General features: G+C 43.8%; 1 protein-coding gene across 1 annotated transcript; it reads right to left on the bottom strand.

Annotated features, from left to right (window-relative positions):
* Positions 1-6581: 6581 nt before the first annotated feature.
* On the bottom strand, positions 6582-7591 carry LOC135918839 (uncharacterized). Its single transcript, XM_070526404.1, has one exon. It carries the CDS (start codon positions 7497-7499, stop codon positions 6582-6584), a length of 918 nt encoding a protein of 305 aa, XP_070382505.1. The 5' UTR covers positions 7500-7591.
* Positions 7592-21992: the final 14401 nt, after the last annotated feature.

The following is a 21992-nucleotide window of genomic DNA, read 5'->3' as shown; positions in this document are numbered from 1 at the left end:
GTGTCTCCTCTACAACGCTTGAAAGCACTACAATAGGTAGTGGCTGCCTTTGAAGGCGCGCAACATGGTAGGCTACTGCTCGGTGCCGCAGGGCCGGACGCACGTAACGGAGGCCGGTGTCAGGCTTATTCACACGTAGCCGCAGGACAAGAAGCTGCATGAAGCTTGGCTCGCGAAACATAAAACCGGCAAACAGTCATCGGCTACAACTCGGGTATGCAGCAAGCACAGACGCGAGGAAGATTTCTGCTACGGCGCCCGTTCTGCGATGTTCTGAAAACGCGCACTGAGACGCTCGCCCGAGTCCGCTGCCCGACTAATGTCATGACGGTTTGGTCTATGAACTTGTCGATGCTATAGATACTGGCAAGTTCAGTGGAGTGGAAAGGCAGCGGTAAGAAGCACATTTTAAAAAACCATGGCATATGGTCATGTTTGTGTTATGAGTTAATGCACTGGATTACAAAAAAGGAGCAGCGGGAAATTGCACGCTGAGAACACCGATACACATACAGTGCGACGCAACTCGAGAAATAGTATTGAAAGGTCGAAGAACTTAGAAGAAAAAAAAAAGATTGAATCATCGCGACGGCACATCACAGTCCCCGTAGGCGTCGAAGTTTCTACAATGAAATTATTTTTGAACAGCTCTGATAGCACCCGCGCAACAATGGTTGCTTGTATACTGTCAAATGCTCATATTCTGCGACCTAAAGCTCATGGTACGGTGCGAAAACGCGCGCGCGGAGAAAGCGACACAGTGCGCGGACAAGCATGCAGACGCGCAGTCGGTCGCTGCGAATCTGCGCAATCGCTGCATTGAGGCTTCGTTCTATTACACTCCATTTAGTTATACAAACACTATAAGAACATATTTCACATAGTTGGCTCTCAGCGTTTACCTACCTTTCACGCAAGAAGCCGGTTGGGGAGACTCCATCGCGGCGTCCGCGCGCAGTGGCGTTCGCTTACGTATTCGGTAAAGAGATAGCGTCTGTAAACGATTGTGTGCTTTCAGTTTGCCCAAGATTAATATTTAGACAGCAAAAAACTTCTCTCGTTTCGAAAGTACTTACAGAAATGTCCGGGAGAGCTCGCGCGGGGTGTTTTCAGTGAGCGCTGACAGCAAAACCTATGAGGAGCGCGCCACGTGATTCCTCATACTACGCCAGCGAGGCGCTTCCGATAGATGGCGACTCCGTAACTCCTCGCAGGGGATGGCATCTCGGCTGGCGCAGCACAACCGACGTAGCGTGACTGACCGCGAACGACGCTCGCCCGCGCGCCGATAACGTCGGACTATAAACGGGCCTTTACGGAGCGGCTGAATAAGACCCTCGCCGACATGCTAGCGATGTACGTCGACGTCGAACACAAGACGTGGGATGCCGTCCTGCCGTACGTAACATTCGCTTACAACACGGCGGTGCAAGAAACAACACAGATCACGCCGTTCAAGTTGGTTTACGGCAGGAACCCGACGACGATGCTCGACGCCATGTTGCCGCGCGTCACTGACGAAGAGGATCTTGACGTCGCTACGTATCTCCAGCGCGCCGAAGAAGCCCGAAAACTCGCCCGCCTACGGATCAAAAACCAGCAGCGTACCGACAGCCGTCACTACAACCTCCGACGACGCTTCGTCGAGTACCAGCCCGGCGACCGTGTTTGGGTATGAACCCCGATACGCCGAGGACTGAATGAGAAACTACTGCAACGCTATTTCGGACCCTACAAGGTCATCCGACGTATTGGCGCACTGGATTATGAGGTCGTGCCAGACGGCATTTCGCATTCAAAGCGGCGCCGGGCACGATCTGAAGTGGTCCACGTGGTGCGTCTTAAACCCTTTTACGGACGCTGACCAACTTTCCGTATTTTGTTGTTTTCTTGACTACGAGTGCTTATTTATTACTTTCGTTTGTCTGCAGTATCGGGTCGATGCTTTTTAAGAGGGGGGTAATGACACGTGCACTTATCTTTATCGGGCGACCACGTTTGGCCGCCTAACAAATGTTATCGTGCAGCGCAGGACGCGCCTGCATGTAAAAGAAGTTTCTGGAATGTTATCGATGGTTCCCTGCACTGTCTTTCACCGCAACTTGTGTAATCTGATTGCATGTATGCGCGACGCGAATAGTGTAGAACTTTGTGGAAGGCACGCGGGTCCCATCGGTTAATCTGGAACATTCCACGACTGATCTATAAAAGCCGACGCACTTTCCCGCTGATCAGATTTTCGACGATCGCCGACCGTGTTCACCGCTATCGTTGTGCTATAAGTGTAGCCTGTTTTGTGGGCACAGGTTCACCCAATAAAAGTTAGTTTTGTCTTTCACAGTATTGCTACTGCGTTCTTAACGTCACAACCACGTGATTATATCATCAACAGGCAGCAAATCGCTCTTTCTAAGGGAAACTTGGCTACACAATGACTTCACTGATACCGAAGTTTTGGTCTAGCTACCTGACTTCCAAGTTTATCGAACTGACCGCGTAGGCCCAAGGGGTGGTGGTGTTCTTGTAGCAGTTCACCGGCAACTTTCGTGTTCGTTTATTAACATCGCATCGAAACTCGATATACTATGGCTATTATATCGCGCATCACCACTTACAGTGCTGCTGGGGGTTTGCTGCAGGCCTCCCCATGCCACTCCTGGATTCTGTGGGGAGCTCAATAACAACTTAATACAACTTACGACAGCCTACCCTAATGCCTCCATCCTACTTTTCGGGGACTTTAATTTCCCAAACATAGACGGGAGCAACTTACCATATTTTTCAACAGTAGGTCCCCCAGAGGCAAGGAATTTTATCGACATTTGTTCGAACTTTAATCCGACACAATCAGTGTCAGAGCCAACGCGCGTTCAACCAGAATCCGCAACCATTCTGGACTTAATCCTGACTAATAATCCCAGTGCCCTCTCATCAATTACACACCTTCGAGGAATTAGTGACCATAATGTCATTCATGCTACTTTTTTCCCCTGTAACGCCAAATAAGACACATAAGAAACCTATAAGGCTTTAAGAAAAGGGTGACTATGACGCAATTAACCGCGAACTTGAGACCTTCTTCCCCACGTTTGAAGCCACGTATCGCAATCAGTCAATATTTGATAACTGGTCGATGTTTAAGGATAAGTTAACAGATTTGGCTTACAAATATATTCCTTAAGTTCACATTCGCCCTAGTAATAAAAAATCACGGTTTACTAACGCCTTAAAAAAACTAGAAAATAAAAACAAACGTTTTTACCGAGCGGCTAAATATAACGGGAAATCGTATCGATGGGAAATTTAATACAAAGCTGAAAACGAATATCTGATTGCTATCTGCAGCGCAAAGCGTTCCTTTAAGGGCACCCAAACTCCCAAATTTGCTGCGCACTAACCAAAGACTATTTTGGCAAGTAATAAACCCTATAGGTGACTATGTCGCTGTTCGCATGCTAACATCTTTACGGTGGCTAGATGGGTATTTATTTATTCATTTATTGTCATACTCTCAAGGCCCGGAGGCATTACAGAGAGGAGTGGTGGTTACTGCAAACAAATTCATTAACGATATGCTTGAAGTTGGTGGCGTCAGAAACGGCAGTGGTGGAGGCAGGGAGGCGTGTCCAGTCATTCGTAGTTCTTGGTATAAAGGAATCAAAATAAACCTTGGCGCGACAAGTGGGAACTTCAACGTTAAAACGATGATCCGTGTGTGATGATATGTATGATGGCGGGGAGATTAGTTCATCCTTAAGTGTTTCGTTAGAGTAATAAATGTTGTGAAAAAGGCAGAGGTGAAAGTATTTACGACGTAACTCTAGGTTAGGCAAGTCAAGGGTTAGTTTCATTGATGAGACACTTGCATGACGAGAATAATTCGAAAGAGTAAAACGAGCAGCTCGGTTTTGAATGGATTCGATGGTGTTTTTTAGCTTTAGAGTAGGAGGGTCGAAAATGGACCATGCATATTCAAGTTTAGGCCTCACTAAAGATTTGTACGGAAATAACTTGACAGCTGCAGTTGCCGATGAAAAATTACGCCGTAAAACCCCAAGCATGCGATTAGCGTTACCGTAAATGTAATTTATATGAATGTTCCATGTAAGATTGTGTGTAATGTAGATACCAAGATATTTATATGATGATACATTTTCTACAGATATGTTGTTAATATTGTACGTAGGAAGGGTGGTATTTCTTACAACACGGGACACACGCATCCCCTTACATTTATTAGAGTTGAGCTTCATTTGGGATCTAGCACACCATGATGTTACTATGCCAATGTCTGATTGAAGAGTATCGCAGTCGCCAGGGTTAGAAATGACACGATAGAGAACACAGTCATCGGCGAATAACTTAATTGATAATTTAATTTGGTCGGGGAGGTCATTAATATAAATTAAAAATAATAATGGTCCTAGAACCGAGCCTTGCGGTACACCGGAGGTTACTCGACCAGTGGAAGAGAAGTGTTCGTTAGCATAAACGAACTGGGAACGGTTAGACAAAAAACACTTGATCCAAGCAAGCACGTTAGGATCAACGCTGAGGTTACTTAATTTAGTTAAAAGTAATTCGTGTGAAACAGTATCGAATGCTTTGGCGAAGTCTAAAAAAATGCAGTCAATAATAACGTTAGCATCCATCGCCTGGAATAAATCTTTAGTGAATTACAAAAGCTGTGTTTCGCAGGAATAGTGTTTTCTAAATCCGTGTTGGTAGGGGGTGAAAAATAAGTTTGACTCTTGAAATCAAACCTGGTGTGAGTAAACTATGTGCTCCATTAATTTGCAGGGAACGCTGGTTAGGGATACAGGTCTGTAATTAATTGGGGAGTGCCGACTGCCAAACTTATGTACGGGAATCACCATCCCTGCCTTCCAATCATTCGGAAGGATGGTAGTTTGAAGTGACTGAGCAAATATTTCGCTCAGAATTATAGATGAAGAAGTAATAGCTCCCTTAAGAAATTTCGTGCTGATACCATCTACTCCACTGCATGCAGAAACTTTTGAGGTCTGTATCAACTTTACAACGCCATCAAGGTCAATGGTAATGGGGAGCATTGGAAAATAATGCACATCAGAAAAAGCAGCGCTTGCGCACAGCACAGAATCCGAAAATACAGATATGAACGCGTCATTCAATACTTCACAACACACACTCCGATCGACAGGTTCGTTGTTAGGATCACACAGTTCAATGGCACTAGATTTTTTACCGTTTACCACACTCCAAAATTTCTGTGGGTTGTCTTTCAAAAAAGAAGGCAACGTGTGCTCATAAAATGTTGTTTTGGACTCTGCTACAGGATCCTTGTAGTCGCTCAGTGCTATTGTGTAAGCATTCCAACGATCATGATTGCCAGTTAATTTTGCTCGTCGGAAAAGCCTTTTCGTTTTGTTCAGTAAACGCTTAAGACGCGAGTTGAACCAGGGTGCGCGAGAATTAGAATAAATACGTTTTTGCGGGATGAACGGGTAATTAAGGAGTTGGCTTTTTCTTTGAATATTGACCAGTTTTCTTCAACCGATCGAGTGTGGAAACTTGGAAAGTAGTCAGTGATGAAAGTTTCCAGTTCGTTATCAATTGCGGCAAAATCAGCATTTTTCTAATCACGTATAACTTTCGACGAGGTAACAGACGGGATGGTTAACTGCAAATTACACTAGATTATACAATGGTCACTAATACCCGGTAGCTAAGTTAGGGGCGAAAAAAATTCCGGGGATGTAACTAAGTATGGACAGCTGGGCTAGTTGGTTATGATTAGCATTGTGAAACATAGTTCCAGCGCACACTTGAACAAGGACGAGGAGAGGGTAGTAGTAAGGATTAAATCTAGGATATTAGCCGAGTGTGCAGAACATCGAGTAGGCTTCAGAACAAGCTGGTGCATGTTAAAATCGAGGCAAAGGCTGATGAATTCGGAATATTCAGAACAGCACTCTTGGGTTGAAGGGGGATCAGTATGCCAGTTAATGCCAGGAAAGTTAAAGTCCCCAAGGAGGATTAGTGGCGTGGAAGGGAACCGTAAAATTAGACTATTTAAGGCATCGTGAAGGTCTGAACAAAATGTGTTAGGTGAGGAAGGGGGCCTGTAAACGACGCAAGTGATAAAATTTTTGCGTTCGAAGCCTACGCGCGTGCACACTAGCTCTAATGGTGACGCAAGCTCAATTGCAGCAGCGGTAATCGAATCACGAACACCGATAAGTACACCGCCACCACACCGCACATCACGGTCATGTCGATAGAAACGGTAAACACCCTCGCATTCCAAAATTTCACGGTCTTCAATTTTGCTAGAAAGCCATGTCTCTGTCAGGATAACAATATCGGCACTGCACGTGTCAACGACAGAAGATAAAGCATCCCGCTTGTTGCATACGCTGCGAATATTTGAATACAAAAGAGAAATATTTTTTGCCACCGGACCATGACTCCGCTATGTTTGCGAATTGCTAGGGCCATCAGAAGGTGCATTTGGGACAGAATTTTATTTATTTATTTATTTATTTATTTATTTATTTATTTATTTATTTATTTATTTATTTATTTATTTATTTATTTATTTATTTATTTGTTGAACGAAGCTCGTTTGTGTGGATTTCGCACACACGATCAGTTACCGGACAGTAAACATATGTTTTTTTGTCGATTTGTAGACGGTTGAGCCGTAGCGCATACTTCTGTCCGCTAGCCTTTCGGAATTCAATTAATTTTTTCTGTGACAAGCGTGTGGCGCGGCAGAAGTCTTCGCTAACAGAAATGCCAGAACCTTTAAATTTTTTTCGCTCAGTGAAAACCTTTTGCTTAAGTTTTGAGGACGAGACTTTTACGATTATGGGCCGGTGTTTATTTACTGCATAGGAACCCAGCCTGTGGGCGCGGGAAATGACTTCGTCTATTAAAGTTATCTGTAGTAAACTAGTTAGGCAGTCTCGAATTTTAGTTTCAGATTCGGACCAGTTCTCAGCTGGGACGTCAGGAATCCCGTAGAATATAAGGTTGTCACGGCGAGAGCGGTCTTCCAGTTCGTCCAACCGAGAAGTTATTGCTGCAGTTTGGTCTCGCACAGCTTCATCGACTACTCTCGGTAGATCAACACCATTCTGATTTGCTTCATATGATTCCACCAGGGATTCAACTGTTGCGAGCCTACTGGCTAAGCTGGAAACTTTTTCCTCAAGCTTTTGCTGATTAGCTCGGACCTCTGATAGCATCCCTATTACCTCGGTATGGCGTGTGTCACTTTTAGCCGACAAGGCCGCAATGGCGTCAAGAATCTCCTTTTGAGGACCAGGGTTCTGTTCCACATCCCCAGCTAACATAAGCAATTTGACAACATATATACACTCAAAAAAATCACAAAGAATCACCAGTGGGCCTGGGAAGAGCAGCAGACAGATATTACTGGATCGCTTAGCGTGCAACGACGGGTGTTTACCAACCTGTACAACAAACAAGAACGGGTTTTGAAGCGGTTGCATGGCTGCCGCTCCGTCCAGCCCACTGAAGTGGCCCGATGAAAGCGTCGCTCTTAAGTACGTCCGGCTGACTGGTGTCGTAGGCGATGGGAATGGCCAGCCAGGTCGGGGCACGATGTACGCCGCGTCAAGGGTTGATGATGTGGCGTTTCCACCATACTGTTGACCTCTGATGTAACATGGGGATAGAGGCAGGACGATAGCTACCAGCGTAGTTCACTTGCACTTATAAAGCAGCGTACCGGAAGTGGACACGTTCACGCATACATGACAAAGGACATACACAGGCGCTTGTCTTTAAGTTGTAATCCAGCGCCTCTGTATGTCCCTTTTCACATGTATGTGAACGCCTCTGTTTTAGGTGCGCTGCTTGATCGCTATCATGGCTCGCCAACTAGCTCGTCAGTACCTATTAAGTAGTTCAGTGCTTCTCCGCATCATGACAGCATGAGTGGCGCTGCGGTCAGAGGCCTGTCGCGAAGCGCGTGTCGTCCGCTACTCAGTCGTTGCTACTGCTTGCCCGGTGTACTTAACATAACTGGTTTTCGCCGTGAAACCGAGAAAATAGATAAGTTATGTTAACAGAGTACATAAAAGTATGATGTTTCTTGCTGCAATGAGTAATATTCCAAAGTGGTCATTTATATCGTCTGTGGACATGCTGACGACATGGAGCCCTGCGCTAGCAGCACGACAGTCCACCGATGTCCTGTAATGTACTCAGAAATTCAAGAAGCGAAGTGAATACTGTTGGTGATCTTCATGAATAGTAAGCTTTTCAGGCTTCGAGAGAGGATGAAAATGTTCCTACACAGAACTAGCAGGAGGGGCACCACTTACTTTGTGCCGAGTTGTAAGTTTCGCTTCATACGTGCAAGCCGCCAGCTAAAATATGACTGATTTTGGCGCCGCAAGACCCAAAATTTTGCACAGTCAGTCAGTTTGCAGATCGCCGTGGAGAAATTGTTTCAACCGCATTATGTGTACGGTAGCGACGCTCCGAGGAGCACTTCATTCAGCGTATTGTGCAGATTCCGAGAGATGGGTGGAGCATCTGCGGCTTTTCTTGGGTGCTACGCGACGCTCCAACCAAAGAAAGCCCCCGCAGAAAGAACAAGAAAGACTTCGGGATGCTGGTCGCTAAAATAAACCTGATGAAACAGTTATTCAAACTTGCACGCACGCTTCATGAAAATTGGATGCGAATAAAAATGATGATGATAATGATGATGATGATGATTTGTGGCGTTTAATTGCGCGAGGGCCAGACATGACCAAAGTGCGGCTTGACACAAATTGCTGTGTTCTCACTGAATTCTGAATGAAATGGGAAAATTGAGTGCTACAGTAATATTAGCCAAAAATGCCTAAAGATGTGTCACTGTAAATGGCGCAAAATGTATAGCTAATAAAATAAGGGCGATGACTAGTGTGAATATAACAAATAAAATTTCATTAGACTAGGTTATGCAATAAAATAAATCGTTAACACCAGCTAGAGTGCTCCATGAGTGCCTTTAAAGGCCAGTACTGATAGGCACGTGCAACAAATATCATGGCCAAATTATTTCTAGGGTGTTTGTTCTGTCCAAAAAGTTTAAAGCAGTTTTCAAGTTAACAATTAGTCTATTACTAAGAAAAAATGACAGGTGGAGAGGGATGTGCGCACAATATGCAAAAGGGAAAAACCTATTCCTGTCTGTTTCTATACCATGGCATTGGAGAAGAGCATAAATACCTCCTACACTATCGCCACACTTGCAACATGTCGGGTGATTGCTTCCCGTCAAGAGGTAAGAGTGAGTTCCGAAGTGTGTCCGATTCTTAATTTGCAACCAATCACGTACTTGTATCGTGCTGCTTTCTCCGATATTCAGTGCCTTAGTTTAGGCTTTATCAAGTGTAGTTTATTTGATACCTGGGTATCCCACTGCATATTCCAGTGCTTCTTGACCTTCTTCCGTAAGTATGGTTTTATGTCGGTGGCTGGAATGGGTATGCTTTTGTCGGTGTCGCTAAAAGCTACTAAGGTAGCGTTGTCGTCAGCAGCTTCATTGCCTTTTATGCGACTGTGACCAGGTTCCCAGCATAGTACGATTTATTCACCCATATAAGCTGAGCACAGCGTTCGTTAAAGACAGTGTATATTATTTATGTTTTCGTACACTCATTAGGGCTCGGACTGCACTCAATGAATTCGTGAACACAATAGCCTTAGTGAGATTCATTTGCTTACTGTACTTAACTGCAGAGAGTATCGCGTATGCTCTCGCAGTAAAAATACCTGCATATGTATTCAATGTACCAGATATTAAAAACAAAAGTCCTAGAGCTGCGTAAGCAACACCGAGAGGAGACTTAGAAGCATCTATATAAAATTCAGCACAGGAATACTTCTCCTGAAGTTCAAGAAAATGTGAATGTAAACGTGCCTCAGGTGCTCGTTTTGATATTTCTAGGGAAGCGACGTCACACTGGATATCCTCTCACTCCCAAGGCGATGAAAGCAGCGTAGGAGCTATTAGGACATCATCTAGAGGAGAGACGCCTGTTTCTACGGACAGTGCTTCCAAGTGTTTACCGGAGGGACAGAGGAGGCCTAGCAGCTGGGTGGTTAGGGAACAGTCTGGCCGTGGACAGGTCGCAAAGAACTTAGTGGCATAGATGATGGACATCTCATTTCGCTTTTAAGGCGCAAGAGATACTTAAACAGGTCCTTTGGAGATGTAAAGACCATTCGTTCGATTCAGTGTACAGGCTCGATACTAGTCCTAAACGCAGCTGTAGAAAGGCGTATACCCAAGTGGTGGATGGAATCCAGGATCTTCAAAGGATTAGGAGTGGCAGAGTTACAGATGATGGCTCCGTAGTCAAGGCGTGACCGTATGAGACTTTTGTAAAAGCTCAAGTGAAATTTTCTGTCACTTCTCCAAGATGTGCGGGACAAAAGCTTTAGTAGATCAATTGTCGTCAGACACTTCTTTGTCGTATATTTCAAGTGTGGGATAAAAGTTGGTTTAGAATGTAAAATGATGCCTAAAAATTTATGTTCATGGCTCACAGATAGCTGTTTTCGATTGAGATTAATAATGGGGTCCGGTATTACACCTCATTTGTTTTAGAAAAGAATGCACGTACTTTTTTTAGGGTTTAGTTTAAAACCATTCTTCTCCGCCCATTTAGACAATTTATTCAAGCCAAGCTGAATTTGCCGCTCGCAGATATGAAGATTTCATGGTTTGTAACCAATTAATATACCATGCACATACAGAATAAAACATTGCACGTGGTATGATAGTATCGAGCGAGTTTATTTTTACAATAGAGTACAGCTCAGCATTCGACCTTGTGACTCACCAGTTTCCTGACCAAATCGACAAGACAACGTTATCGATCCGAACACGAAATGTGCGGTTGGAGAGATAACTTTGAATAACGTTTAGCAAGTCGACACACACGCCCATTCCAGCCAGATCATGAAGGATTCCGAAACGCCAAGTAGTGTCATAAGCTTTCTCCATGTCTAAAAATGCCAATAAGAAAGATTGTTTGTATACAGCGGCATCACGGATATTTGTCTCGATGCGGATCTGCGTTCCCTGATGCCGCAATGCAAGGGATCTTGTGTTTTGTCGCTTTCAAGAAAAGGGATCAGGCGCCGGTTAATGATTTTCTCAAAAAGCTTGCACAAGCAACTTGTGAGCGCTATAGGCCTGTAGCTGCTTGCCGAAAACAGGTCCTTGCCCTATTTCAGAATAGGAATTAAGGCTGCTTGCTTACAGGAGAGCGGAATATAGCTGGCCGAGAATATGGTGTTAAATAGAGATAGGAGTGTTTTGCGTGCCTCGGGATTTATGTGTTTGATGATCTCGTTAACTATTCGGTCGTTTCCAGGGGCCGAGTTATTACAACAATTTAGTCAAGCTTGAAATTCCACCATGGTAAATGGACATTTGTAAGATTAATTTCTTTTCGCATTCCGATCCAGAGGCAGTCGTTCCGCTTGTTGCTTGTACCTCAGCAATGAGTCTGGGTAATGGGATGAACTGGAAACGTATTCCAAATGTGCCCCTAGGTCAGTTTGATCCTCAAGAGTATTTCCCTGGACATAAGCTACCGGCCGATATTCTTAACTTGTATGACATGCAAATTATTAGAGCACATAATCTACTGCAACCTGATTAGCTATCTCGAGTCTAATAATTTTTTTTTTGCATCACAGCAGCATGGTTTTCGCAAAAATTATTCTTGTGAGACTCAATTAATAACGTTTACTAATTATTTGTCTTCCGCTTCAGATCGAGCTTCAGTTATTGACTGCATCTTCTTTGACTTCGCGAAAGCTTTCGATACCATCTCTCATAGACTGCTATTGCTGAAACTTAGCAGACTTTATCTTGATTGTAACTTGCTTAAGTGGAATAAATGTTTCTTGCAGAAAAGAACACAGTACGTTTATGTTAATGATCATGACTCTAAATCATGCAATGTAACATCCAGTGTCCCTCAGAGGTCCGTCCTAGGGCTTCCTATGTTTCTAATTTATATTAATGACCTGCCTGATTCTGTTACTTCTAACATAAGGCTCTTTGCAGACGACTGCGTTCTATACCGCGTAATTTCTAATGAGTCTGACTTATCCGTTCTTCAATCTGACCTAAATAAAATTTCTTCTTGGTGTGATGCATGGCTTATGAAACTAAACATTAACAAATGTAAAGCAATGAGGGTGTCGCGAAAGATTAACCAGTCCATTTCTCAGGCTTATGATCTTAACGGTGGCCCTCTTCAGTTCGTCGACAGCTACAAGTACCTAGGCGTCCATATCACTAATAATCTGTCATGACAGAAGCATATTCACAATGTTATTAACAAAGCTAACAGTTCCCTTGGTTTTCTTCGGCGGAATTTCCGCCTCGCTCCCGTTCCGCTGAAACTACTATTATATAAAACACTCGTGCATTCTAAACTCGAGTACGCTTCATCGATATGGGACCCGCACAGTAGCTCGTTAACACAGTCCATAGAATCGGTTCAGAACCGCTCAGTTAGGTTTATCCTTTCTAAAAACTATCGCTTAGCCAACGTTTCTCGCATGAAGCAAAAGCTTGAACTACTTCTCCTTTCTACTAGACGTCGAATTTCCCGCTTATGCCTGTTTCATAAAATATACTAGCTAATAATGAGCTAAAAATGACACTTTTTTCGCCCAAGCCATTTGTCATTGCGTATTGATCATCGAATGAAGATTGGGGTACCTCAGTGTAAAATCAATGTATAACTCGAAGCCTTCATCCCGTAAACATGTGAAGACTGGAATCACCTTCCCGCATCCATCGTCACTATCACAGACCATGATGTGTTCAAGTCGGCTATCTGTGACCATGTGCTGCCTCATGACCCATTTTTTTCTTTTTCTATTGCCACTCCTCTCTGCCTATACGGCCTTGAAAGTAAATAAACGAAATGAAATGAAATGAGAAATGTGTCTGGGTAATGCGATGAACTGGCAACGTACTCCAAATGTGCCCCTATAGGATCAGTTTGATCCTGAAGAGCATTTTCCTGCGTGTTTGCTAATGGTTGAGGATGAATCTATAGCGAAAGGATAGAAAGTTGGGCCAGTTGGTACGGTAACATGAAGTTGGATTGTAGTGAATTTCAGTATCTTCACAACACATGTGTTAATCCGATGTAGTGTCTTTTGTTACCTTTTTCACTTCCCTAGCTCCTGATATGTTTAACTGATGTCGTTATATCTTGTCATGTTCTTATGCTGCGGTTTTTTACAATCACACACACACACACACACACACACACACACACACACACACACACACACACACACACACACACACACACACACACATATATATATATATATATATATATATATATATATATATATATATATATATATATATATATATATATATATATATATGTATATATATATATATATATACAAATGTGTGTGTGTGTTCTTCGTTTTAGTAAAAATTTTGTTGAGAGTTAGCGCTCATCCTGTCTGCTTCTAGTCTGTGTCGGCACTTCACGCTACTATCCAAGATCATGAATCTATCGAGCTTTCATGTTGTTCACTCTGTTAAAGGCTTTTCTTTCCTTAATATAAGAATTAATGATGGAAATGTTTTTTCTCCAACTTTCCCTTTTGGCACAGAGGCGTGTTCTTCTACCCTCAGACTTTATGTTCTTCAAAATCATCAGGTTCTCCCTAGTTGGAGAGCCTAGAAGGTGGCTCCACGCACTATTTCGATTTCTACGCGCTTATTCGTTGGGCTCGTCGTTCCGCCCGCGAACACGTCGCGCACAGGGCAATCAAACTGTTTCGGGTATGTATACTGACACCGTGTCATTTATAAACGCCGTGAAATATGCCACTTCATGATCGATAGAAAGTGTACAGATGTCATCCCAGGTCAAATGTGTGAGCTCCCTGAATCGTGTCCAGTCGGCACAATGCACTTTCCGCCGGGGGACATGTGGAGAGCGCTCATCACCTTTTGTTAGTTTTATGACAATGGGGAAATGGTCACTCTCGCACGGATTCTTAATCACGTTCAACTCCAGATGCAGCGCAAGTGTAATCTATGCGATGCTTCAATCGATATACGAGAATGTTTTGTTTGCGACACTGTAGAACGTAGGCTCTTTCTCATTCAGCAAGAATGCATCTGAAGAGAAGAGCGCTGTCTACTAGGCGCCCTCTGGAATCAAGACGACAATTACCCCAAATGGTGTTGTGTGCATTAAAATCTCTTACTACAATAGAGGGTTCAGGCAGTTCATAAATAAAGCTGTGAAATTCTGTTTTCGAAAGACGGCAGTTCGGGGGTTTGTATAGGGAGTAATTATGACCAGATTGTGAAAGAGCACCGCATGGACCGCAGCTCCCTCTAGGGGCGTTTTAAGCTGTAAACGCCGCCATGCAACACCCTTACCTACTGCTATGGCCGCACCACACGATTAGGTAATAGCGTCGTTGCGGTCTCTTCGGTAAATGGCATACAGCCGGAAAAATTTCGTGTGTGAAAGATTCCGATGTGTTTTTTGGACACACATTACCTTTGGATTGTATTTATGCAGCAGTTCCCTAACGTCGTCTAGATTGTGGAGCAAACGCTTGACATTCCACTGTAATAACTTCATTGAATACATCACTATTTGTCCTAAAATTCCAGAAAGACCATCGATATTGTGATGAACAGAAGCATTTTTGTTATGTGATATGTATGTGACACTGCCAAAGATTCTCTACCTTCTTTATTATGACAATATGAATATAAGCAAACACGAGTACCCAAACCACCATACCAGCGCTCAGCCAGAACATACCACGAAAAGAGTATCAGGCCATTTATCTCCCGTTGTATACATTCAAGCATTCCTTCTTTCCGTCAGTCATAGAATTATGGAATAAATTGCCACGCGACATTGTGTCCTCAGAATCTGTCAACACATTTTCTGTCAATTGAGACATTTTTTTTTCATCAGCAAGTTGCGCCGTTGTAGAAAAAAAAAAACGCGCTTCTCACGGAGTGTATATTTTTCATGTGAGGGCTGATTGCAGTTTTTTTAGTGTATGCTTTTACTCTGTATGCTGCTTGCAGTTCTTTTTCCGAAATCGGTGTATAATGTGTACCCTTTCCTGTTAGTCTGTACTGTTTTAGGATTTTCATTTCTTTCATTTCTTATTTTCGGATCATTACTTTTTTAGGACTTGTTAGCAATCTGTACTTTTTGTTATTTTTGTTCCCCCTCCTGTAAGAGCCTGTCAAGGCTTACATAGCCGTAAATAAATAAATAAATAAATAATAAAAAATAAATGAATAAGTAAATAAATAAAGAAACACTATGTACAGTATAAACCGATTTTGGTTTTAGACCTGCCATGCTTATGTACTCCAACATGTTACCTAAGTCTTTCTTTAAATTTTTAAAATTCTTCTTCCTCCTCTTCTATGTTAGTTGTAGCTAGTTTCACAATATTGCTTGCTGCCGATATATTGTTGTCTAATAATATCTTCATTTACTTATGTAATAATACACAGTAGGGGCTAGGCTATGGTGTCAACCGTATTTATTCTCCACCCTCGTCCCTTTGTCGTCTTTGTTAAGACACCCTGTAACTTCTTCACAACGTCCACGTATACTCCCCCTATTTTTAAGACTCATCCCTCCTGGAATGATACATAAATACGTTCCCAATGGTTGCAAACTCAAGCACGCCGTCATCGTTGACGTAACCAACACTCTTGAGAGCACCTTTATGCACTGCAGTTTGCACTACTCGATACGGTCCCATGTACACCTGCTTCGTACCCGGAAGACCTTTTCTGACGAGTATTAAATCGTTCAGCTGTATACGGGGTATCTGCGTGTTGTGGCGGTGGTCGAACTGCCTCTTCATATCTTCGCGGTATCACTGGTAGGGTTCCGAAGTTTTCAGCTTCTCGCACAATTGCAGGTGGTCAGCAGTACCAAGCTGTTGATCAGCAGGGAGCACCGGAGTGTTTCCGAATGCTGCGAAATAGGGACTACAGACAATACTCGCAGAGCGCAACCAATTGTCATGAGCTACAGCGGCCTCCAAGCAGTACTTCCGTCCGCGTTTGAAACTGGGATACATGGAAATAAACTATTTCAAGTCTCGTATGATTCTTTCATTCATGCCATTTTCTGCAGGATGGTAGGGCCCGCAGCGTCGCAAAACAACTCTTCGTTCCTTTGCCCATTCTTGCAGAGGCTTGCTTACAAATGCTGGTCCATTTTCTGATATTACTACTTTGGTATTCTTAAATGTCTCTCGGCTCAAAAGGGCAATCACACTATCTGAGTCTTCCCTACCCGGTCGCACGGCCACTATTCTAGTGCACTGATCTATTGCCACTAAGACTGTATTTTTCTTACTCCTGTAGTCTTTTCTTGAACTCTGCAAAATCCACATGGATGACTTCAAACGGTATGCCAGAATGTCGAGGTAGGACCATCTTGTCTGTTCTTTGAAGGTACTTTGTGGACTTGACATTGATGGCAAGACTGGACGTACCGCTGGACGCCGTCTTTCAAGTGTTTCTACCGGAAACGCTGAAGAATGTTGCGATAAGTTCGCCAGAACCCATCGTGCCCGCCAGAGTCCGGGGAGTCATGATAAAGTTCCAAGATTTGAGCCACCAATGTTTCAGGGACTACGCACTTTTCATCGTGGAACTCCAGTCCTTCAGTTCCTTCCCACAGCAGAGTTGCGCTGACAGCCTCCTGATCTGGGGTTTCCGCAAGTCTGGAGAGTGCGTCTGCATCCTTCAGGTGTTCTCCAGGTCTATGATGGACCACGAACACAAACTGATGGAGTTCACTCACCCGACGCGCAATTTTTCTTTTCGGCTCTGCGAAGTTAAGGATATACGTTAAGGCTTGGAGATCGGTAAAGATCGTGGAGCTCCTGCCATCCAGGTAAGGTCTAAAATAGCGTACGACTATTAGGACTGCCAATGCTACTTTCTCCGTAGACGTGTAATTTAGTTGCGCTTTCGAGAATGTATACGAATAATATCCCACGACCTTTTGTTGCCGGCCCGTGGAGCTTCTGAATCCTTCGGGTAAAGCACCGCCCTTGCCGTAATGAGAAACGTCGGTGTTCAGCTCGAAAGGCAACTAGAAGTCGGGAAGTCTCAGAATCGGGTCAGACGAAATGATGCTCACAAGGCTTTGGTAAACGGAATCGCACTGGGCTGTCCACCGAAATGGCACATTATTCTTGTCATTTCTGTGAGGCAGATTTTTTTCGTGGCATAATCTGTAATGAAAGCCAGAACATGCCCCGCAAAGCCGAGAAATGGCCGCAAAGAGTGTATGTTGGTCATACGGTTTCTGCATTTTTGAGATTAGTTCGATTGAATCCCGCTTTGTTGTCTTGGTTTGGCCATCAGATGCTTTACCTAGAAACACAACTTTTCTTTGTAAATACCCACTTTTCTTGTCATTAATCTTGAGCTCCGCATCACTCAGTGCTTGAAGTACACTAGCAAGATGCTCTGAGTGCTCCTCCTCATTACGAGAGTAAATTATTATATCGTCGATGTACACTTTACAAAACTTCCCAAGAATTGGTCGCAAGACGTCATTCGTCATCATCTGGAAACAAGCGGGGGAGTTCTTCCATTAAAACGGGAGTCGATTATGCTCATAGATGCCAGAAGGCGTTATGGAGGCAGAGTATTTTTTTCATTTTTCAGATAATCCTTTACAGAAATTAATACGCGGAAATACTCTGCAGCCACCTGTCTCGTCTATGATAGAGTCTGTTCGTGGCATAGGAAAAGGAAAACGCTCTGTCTGCGTATTAATTTGCCTGTAATCCTTGCAGAGTCAGAGGCTTCCCTCTTCCTTATGTGCAATAGTGATGGGTTACGCGAATCTAGACGAGGATGGACGAATTATCTGTGCATACAACATCTTTTGAAGCTCGTTCTTCAGCCACATTCTCTTCTCCCGTGACATGTTATGCGGCTTTTTTTTTCATCACTGTAGTATCGCCTAACTTAACTGGTACCTCAAACTTTGTAGTTGCCTTGGGATATCCCTGCAAGCATAGCGATTCCGGGTAGAGCCTCTTAACATCTCCACATGACGATGGCTGCTACAGGCTCCTCGAAAAAGAAGTTGAAGTAACGCTGAGATTGTGCCGCTTTTCATCCGTAGTTACTTCTCCAGTCCAGTAGATGTTAAGGCGAAGTGCACTGATGGCTGGACGTGATAGGAGTAATCCATAGGGTACTCCGTCGAGTCTTTGCGCCTGCGTAGCGACACTATTGCCTAGACAGGATGTGGCTAAACATGTCCATTTATCATGGATATCTCGCCTTCCGTCGTGTCCATGTACTTCCACAGCGCGTCCCTGTTGTACTTTCTCAGCCAACAATACGGGCATTTATAATTGTGATGCTTGCTCCACTGCTAACTAACGCCTTCCTTTCCTTTCCATCAACAAAAACAGATATATACAAGAGGTTTGCATGCGACAGATAAACAGCTTCTCTTGGTGCCTTCATGCGGAAGTCGAAGCCCTCTTTATTTAGTTTTCGTCACATCATCTGACTCTTCGTGTTGGCTTGAGCCTCCTTGGTCAGTCAGAAGAGACACAGGAGAAGCGGTAGACTTCCAGCTTGCAAGCGGGCGTCTTTCATCAGGTCGTGTGACAGTTGGGCACCTTGCACCAGGCGTCATGGGCTACCGCTGGGGTCCCGAGTCTTGTAGATAAAGGTTTCGTATTTCCCGCAGAAGTTATTCATCCGTTTTGTACCCTCTCACTTGTATTTGCATCTGAAGGTCCGGACTCAAACCATGAATGATAAGCGGAACTACAGAAGTCTCGGGCAAGGCTGAGTCAGCCAGCTGGAGTGACCTCCTTTACCCATAAAAATAGCTGAGTGCAGACGCAGACCTGTACTTGAATGCGATAGCTTTACGCCATAATTATACCTTGTTCTCTCCAAAAGAGCTGAGAAAATTCTCCTTCCACTCCATCCATGGCTTGTTGCTGTGAGCGTTGACGCACAGAGAGAGTAAAAACTTTATCGCATATAAATAAAATAAGGCACGATGGTTGGAGCCCCTATTCCAGGTCCCCACCGGCACGAGCGGCTCGCTTAGCTTGGTTCAGAAGAGCCAACTGGCTCTCCCGACCCTCGTCCGCAAGCCATGCCTCCCACTGCTGATTCCTCATTAGTGTATATTGGTGTAATATGGGGCTGTCTATGTGCGGAGGCCTCCTGGGTCACTCCCATGTGATATGTTTTAGTGTGGGTGTGTCTGTGCACTCTCGTTGACGCACAATTCGTACCAACTATTGGCTAACCCGCCGCCGTGGTTGCTCAGTGGCTATGGTGTTGGGCTGCTGAGTATGAGGTCGCGGGATCAAATCCCGGCCACGGCGGCCTCGTTTTGTTGGGGGCGAAATGCGATAACACCCGTGTACTTAGATTTAGGTTGCGCGTTAAAGAACCCTAGGTAGCCCAAATTTCCGGAGTACCCCGCTACGGCGTGCCTCATAATCAGAAAGTAATTTTGGCACGTAAAACCCCATAATTTTTAAACTCTTGGCTATCCCTGATAGGAACAGTCGCATGTTTTTAACCTTATCTTCATCGCTGTGCCAGTAGTTGTCATTGCATTCATAGTCATAAAGTGTTAACCAGCACTCGGGACTACCGGAATCTCCATCAAACATGTCTGGCTTCACGTATTCGAGACTCGGCCTGTTCATTCCTCTTTCAGCCACGTTTATAAGCAAGCGCAATAATTCATTTTGCTGTCTGTTCTGTTCCTGTTGCACTTCAAGAAACTTAGTGAGCAGGTTGACACCACTGTCAGACGAAGCGATGGTAGCAGGTTTCACGCAGTTTCAAATTGTAGTCAGCACAACCTTCTCATAAACCTGAAGTTTCATATTCAGCTTCACTTTTTCTTTCGTAACTAAATCATCGTAAGTGAGCTTCGTTCTAGCGCTTATACAGGAGACACATGCGCCAGTGCTCACTGCTTCTGGAAGCGCTTGTTCCTTTTCATCGTCAGGCGTTGCAGCCAGGATTCGGATGCCACCGCGTTGATTTGCGCCAACGATGAAGTCCACCCACATCTCGACTTGAATATCCACAGAGAAAAAAATGCGACTGTGCCTATTTGTAATATACACAGTAGGCCTAGGCTATGGCGTCAGCCATCTTGTCTTGTCTTGTCTTGTGTCCTGAACAGTGGCGCGTACCAACTATGGGGAGTTGTCCAAGGAGCAGGCGGTTTTCCGTATGGTTAGAAGTAAAGCGAAACTACATTTGAATGGTGGAGCGTGGGACGATAGAACTCTAATTTAGAAGTGTAATGAAAATATTGTTAAGAATTTTGATAAAATGAGTTAGCTTAAAGGAATTAAATAGTAGAAATTATGGATAATTTTAGAAATTCAGCAAGGTACTCCTTTTGTCTCTCAAACGAAATTTTAAACTGCAAGAAAAGCATGCCTGTGACTGGATCCCAGTAAAGTCGCTTCGCAAGAATGCTTGGCGAGGTTAGTGATAGGCCAAGTTTGGTAAATGAGTATTCTAGTAGTTTTCTTTTGTCATAGAAAGCGGTGGCATGAGACAAAATAATGTTCGATAGTTTCGGGTGCACTGCAAAAAGAACATAGACGGGATATTGTGAGATCAGACCTGTATAAGTAAAAGCTTAGGGGAGGTATACATCTCAATTTTGTAGAAAAAAAAAACTCCCAATCGCCTTGATGGACACCAGGTAATATACCATGGGAAGCCAAGATGGTGGTATTCAGAACACTGTGTTAGCATGGATATAACAGAGGTTTGAGACATAGTGAAATTTCTGTACCTAGCCGCGGTGATATAAGCTGATGTCGGCAAAACAGATGTGATAGGGCCGTTCAGGGATACGAGTGCGAGTGCATCAATTACTTCATTCAAGTGCATCCCATGATGTCCCGGTACCCAAAGCTAACATACTTTCCGTAAGTACAGAGGTACTATCGAACTAAATGATCTTTGAATTGCTGAATTTAAAGATGCAGTTAGTACTGTACATACATATAGCGAGTCGGTCACAATAACAGCTAATGGGTCATTTTGGGGGAGTTTTCGTAATGCTTATATGATTTCTAATAATTCTGCCTGAAATATAGGTGTGAACACGGGAACGCGAAAGGAGTAAGACCATTGAAGACATTCAGAGAAGATCCCCACTCCTGCCTTCTCATTGCACACAGAAGCGTCACTAGCTATTACGTTGTCAGTGGTTAGCTGGTGTAGGTGGCCGTGTAAGATATTAATTAAATCTCGCCTTGGTAATAGTTTAGCCTGATTTCGAACTATGTCCTCGAACTCAATTTTGAGGTCTGTTAGGCATCATTTGAATGGTGAACTTGGAGTATGGACACATCAAGTTTTTGTAACTGTGCTTGCACGAATATTATCTGATGACTGTGGAATCTCGACCACGATACATGAAACTACTGAGATGGTTCAGTTATAAATGCATATCGCGTACGTCTTCCTAAATAGTCAAAATTTTTTAAAAATGTCTCAACCATAAGATGTGGAATCTGAAATCTAGGGTGGGTATATGAGCTTCCTCATATAAAACAGCTTTGGGAACAAATATAGATAGCCCGAGGCATAACCCTAGAGCTTCTCTTTCTAAAAGTATGAGAGGTTTCATTTTGTAGGCGGGGCCCCCGAAAAATATTACGCAGCTGAATTCTAATATAGGCCGAACATATTTTTACAGATTATCAGTAAGGTATCCCTGCATAGTCCAGAGCGACGGTGGCTAAGCCGGCGGAGCATAGCTACGGCTCCTTCTGCCTTTGTTTTAATATGTTTTACGTACTGCACCAGGTGAGTTTGCCATTGTAGATAACACCAAGGTACTTCACTTCGTCAACTTGAGGAATGATTTCGTGTTGGTATT

The sequence above is a fragment of the Dermacentor albipictus genome, chromosome 9 (genome assembly GCF_038994185.2).
Source record: "Dermacentor albipictus isolate Rhodes 1998 colony chromosome 9, USDA_Dalb.pri_finalv2, whole genome shotgun sequence".
Classification (NCBI taxonomy): domain Eukaryota; kingdom Metazoa; phylum Arthropoda; class Arachnida; order Ixodida; family Ixodidae; genus Dermacentor; species Dermacentor albipictus.
This window is presented reverse-complemented; position numbering and strand designations above follow the sequence as displayed.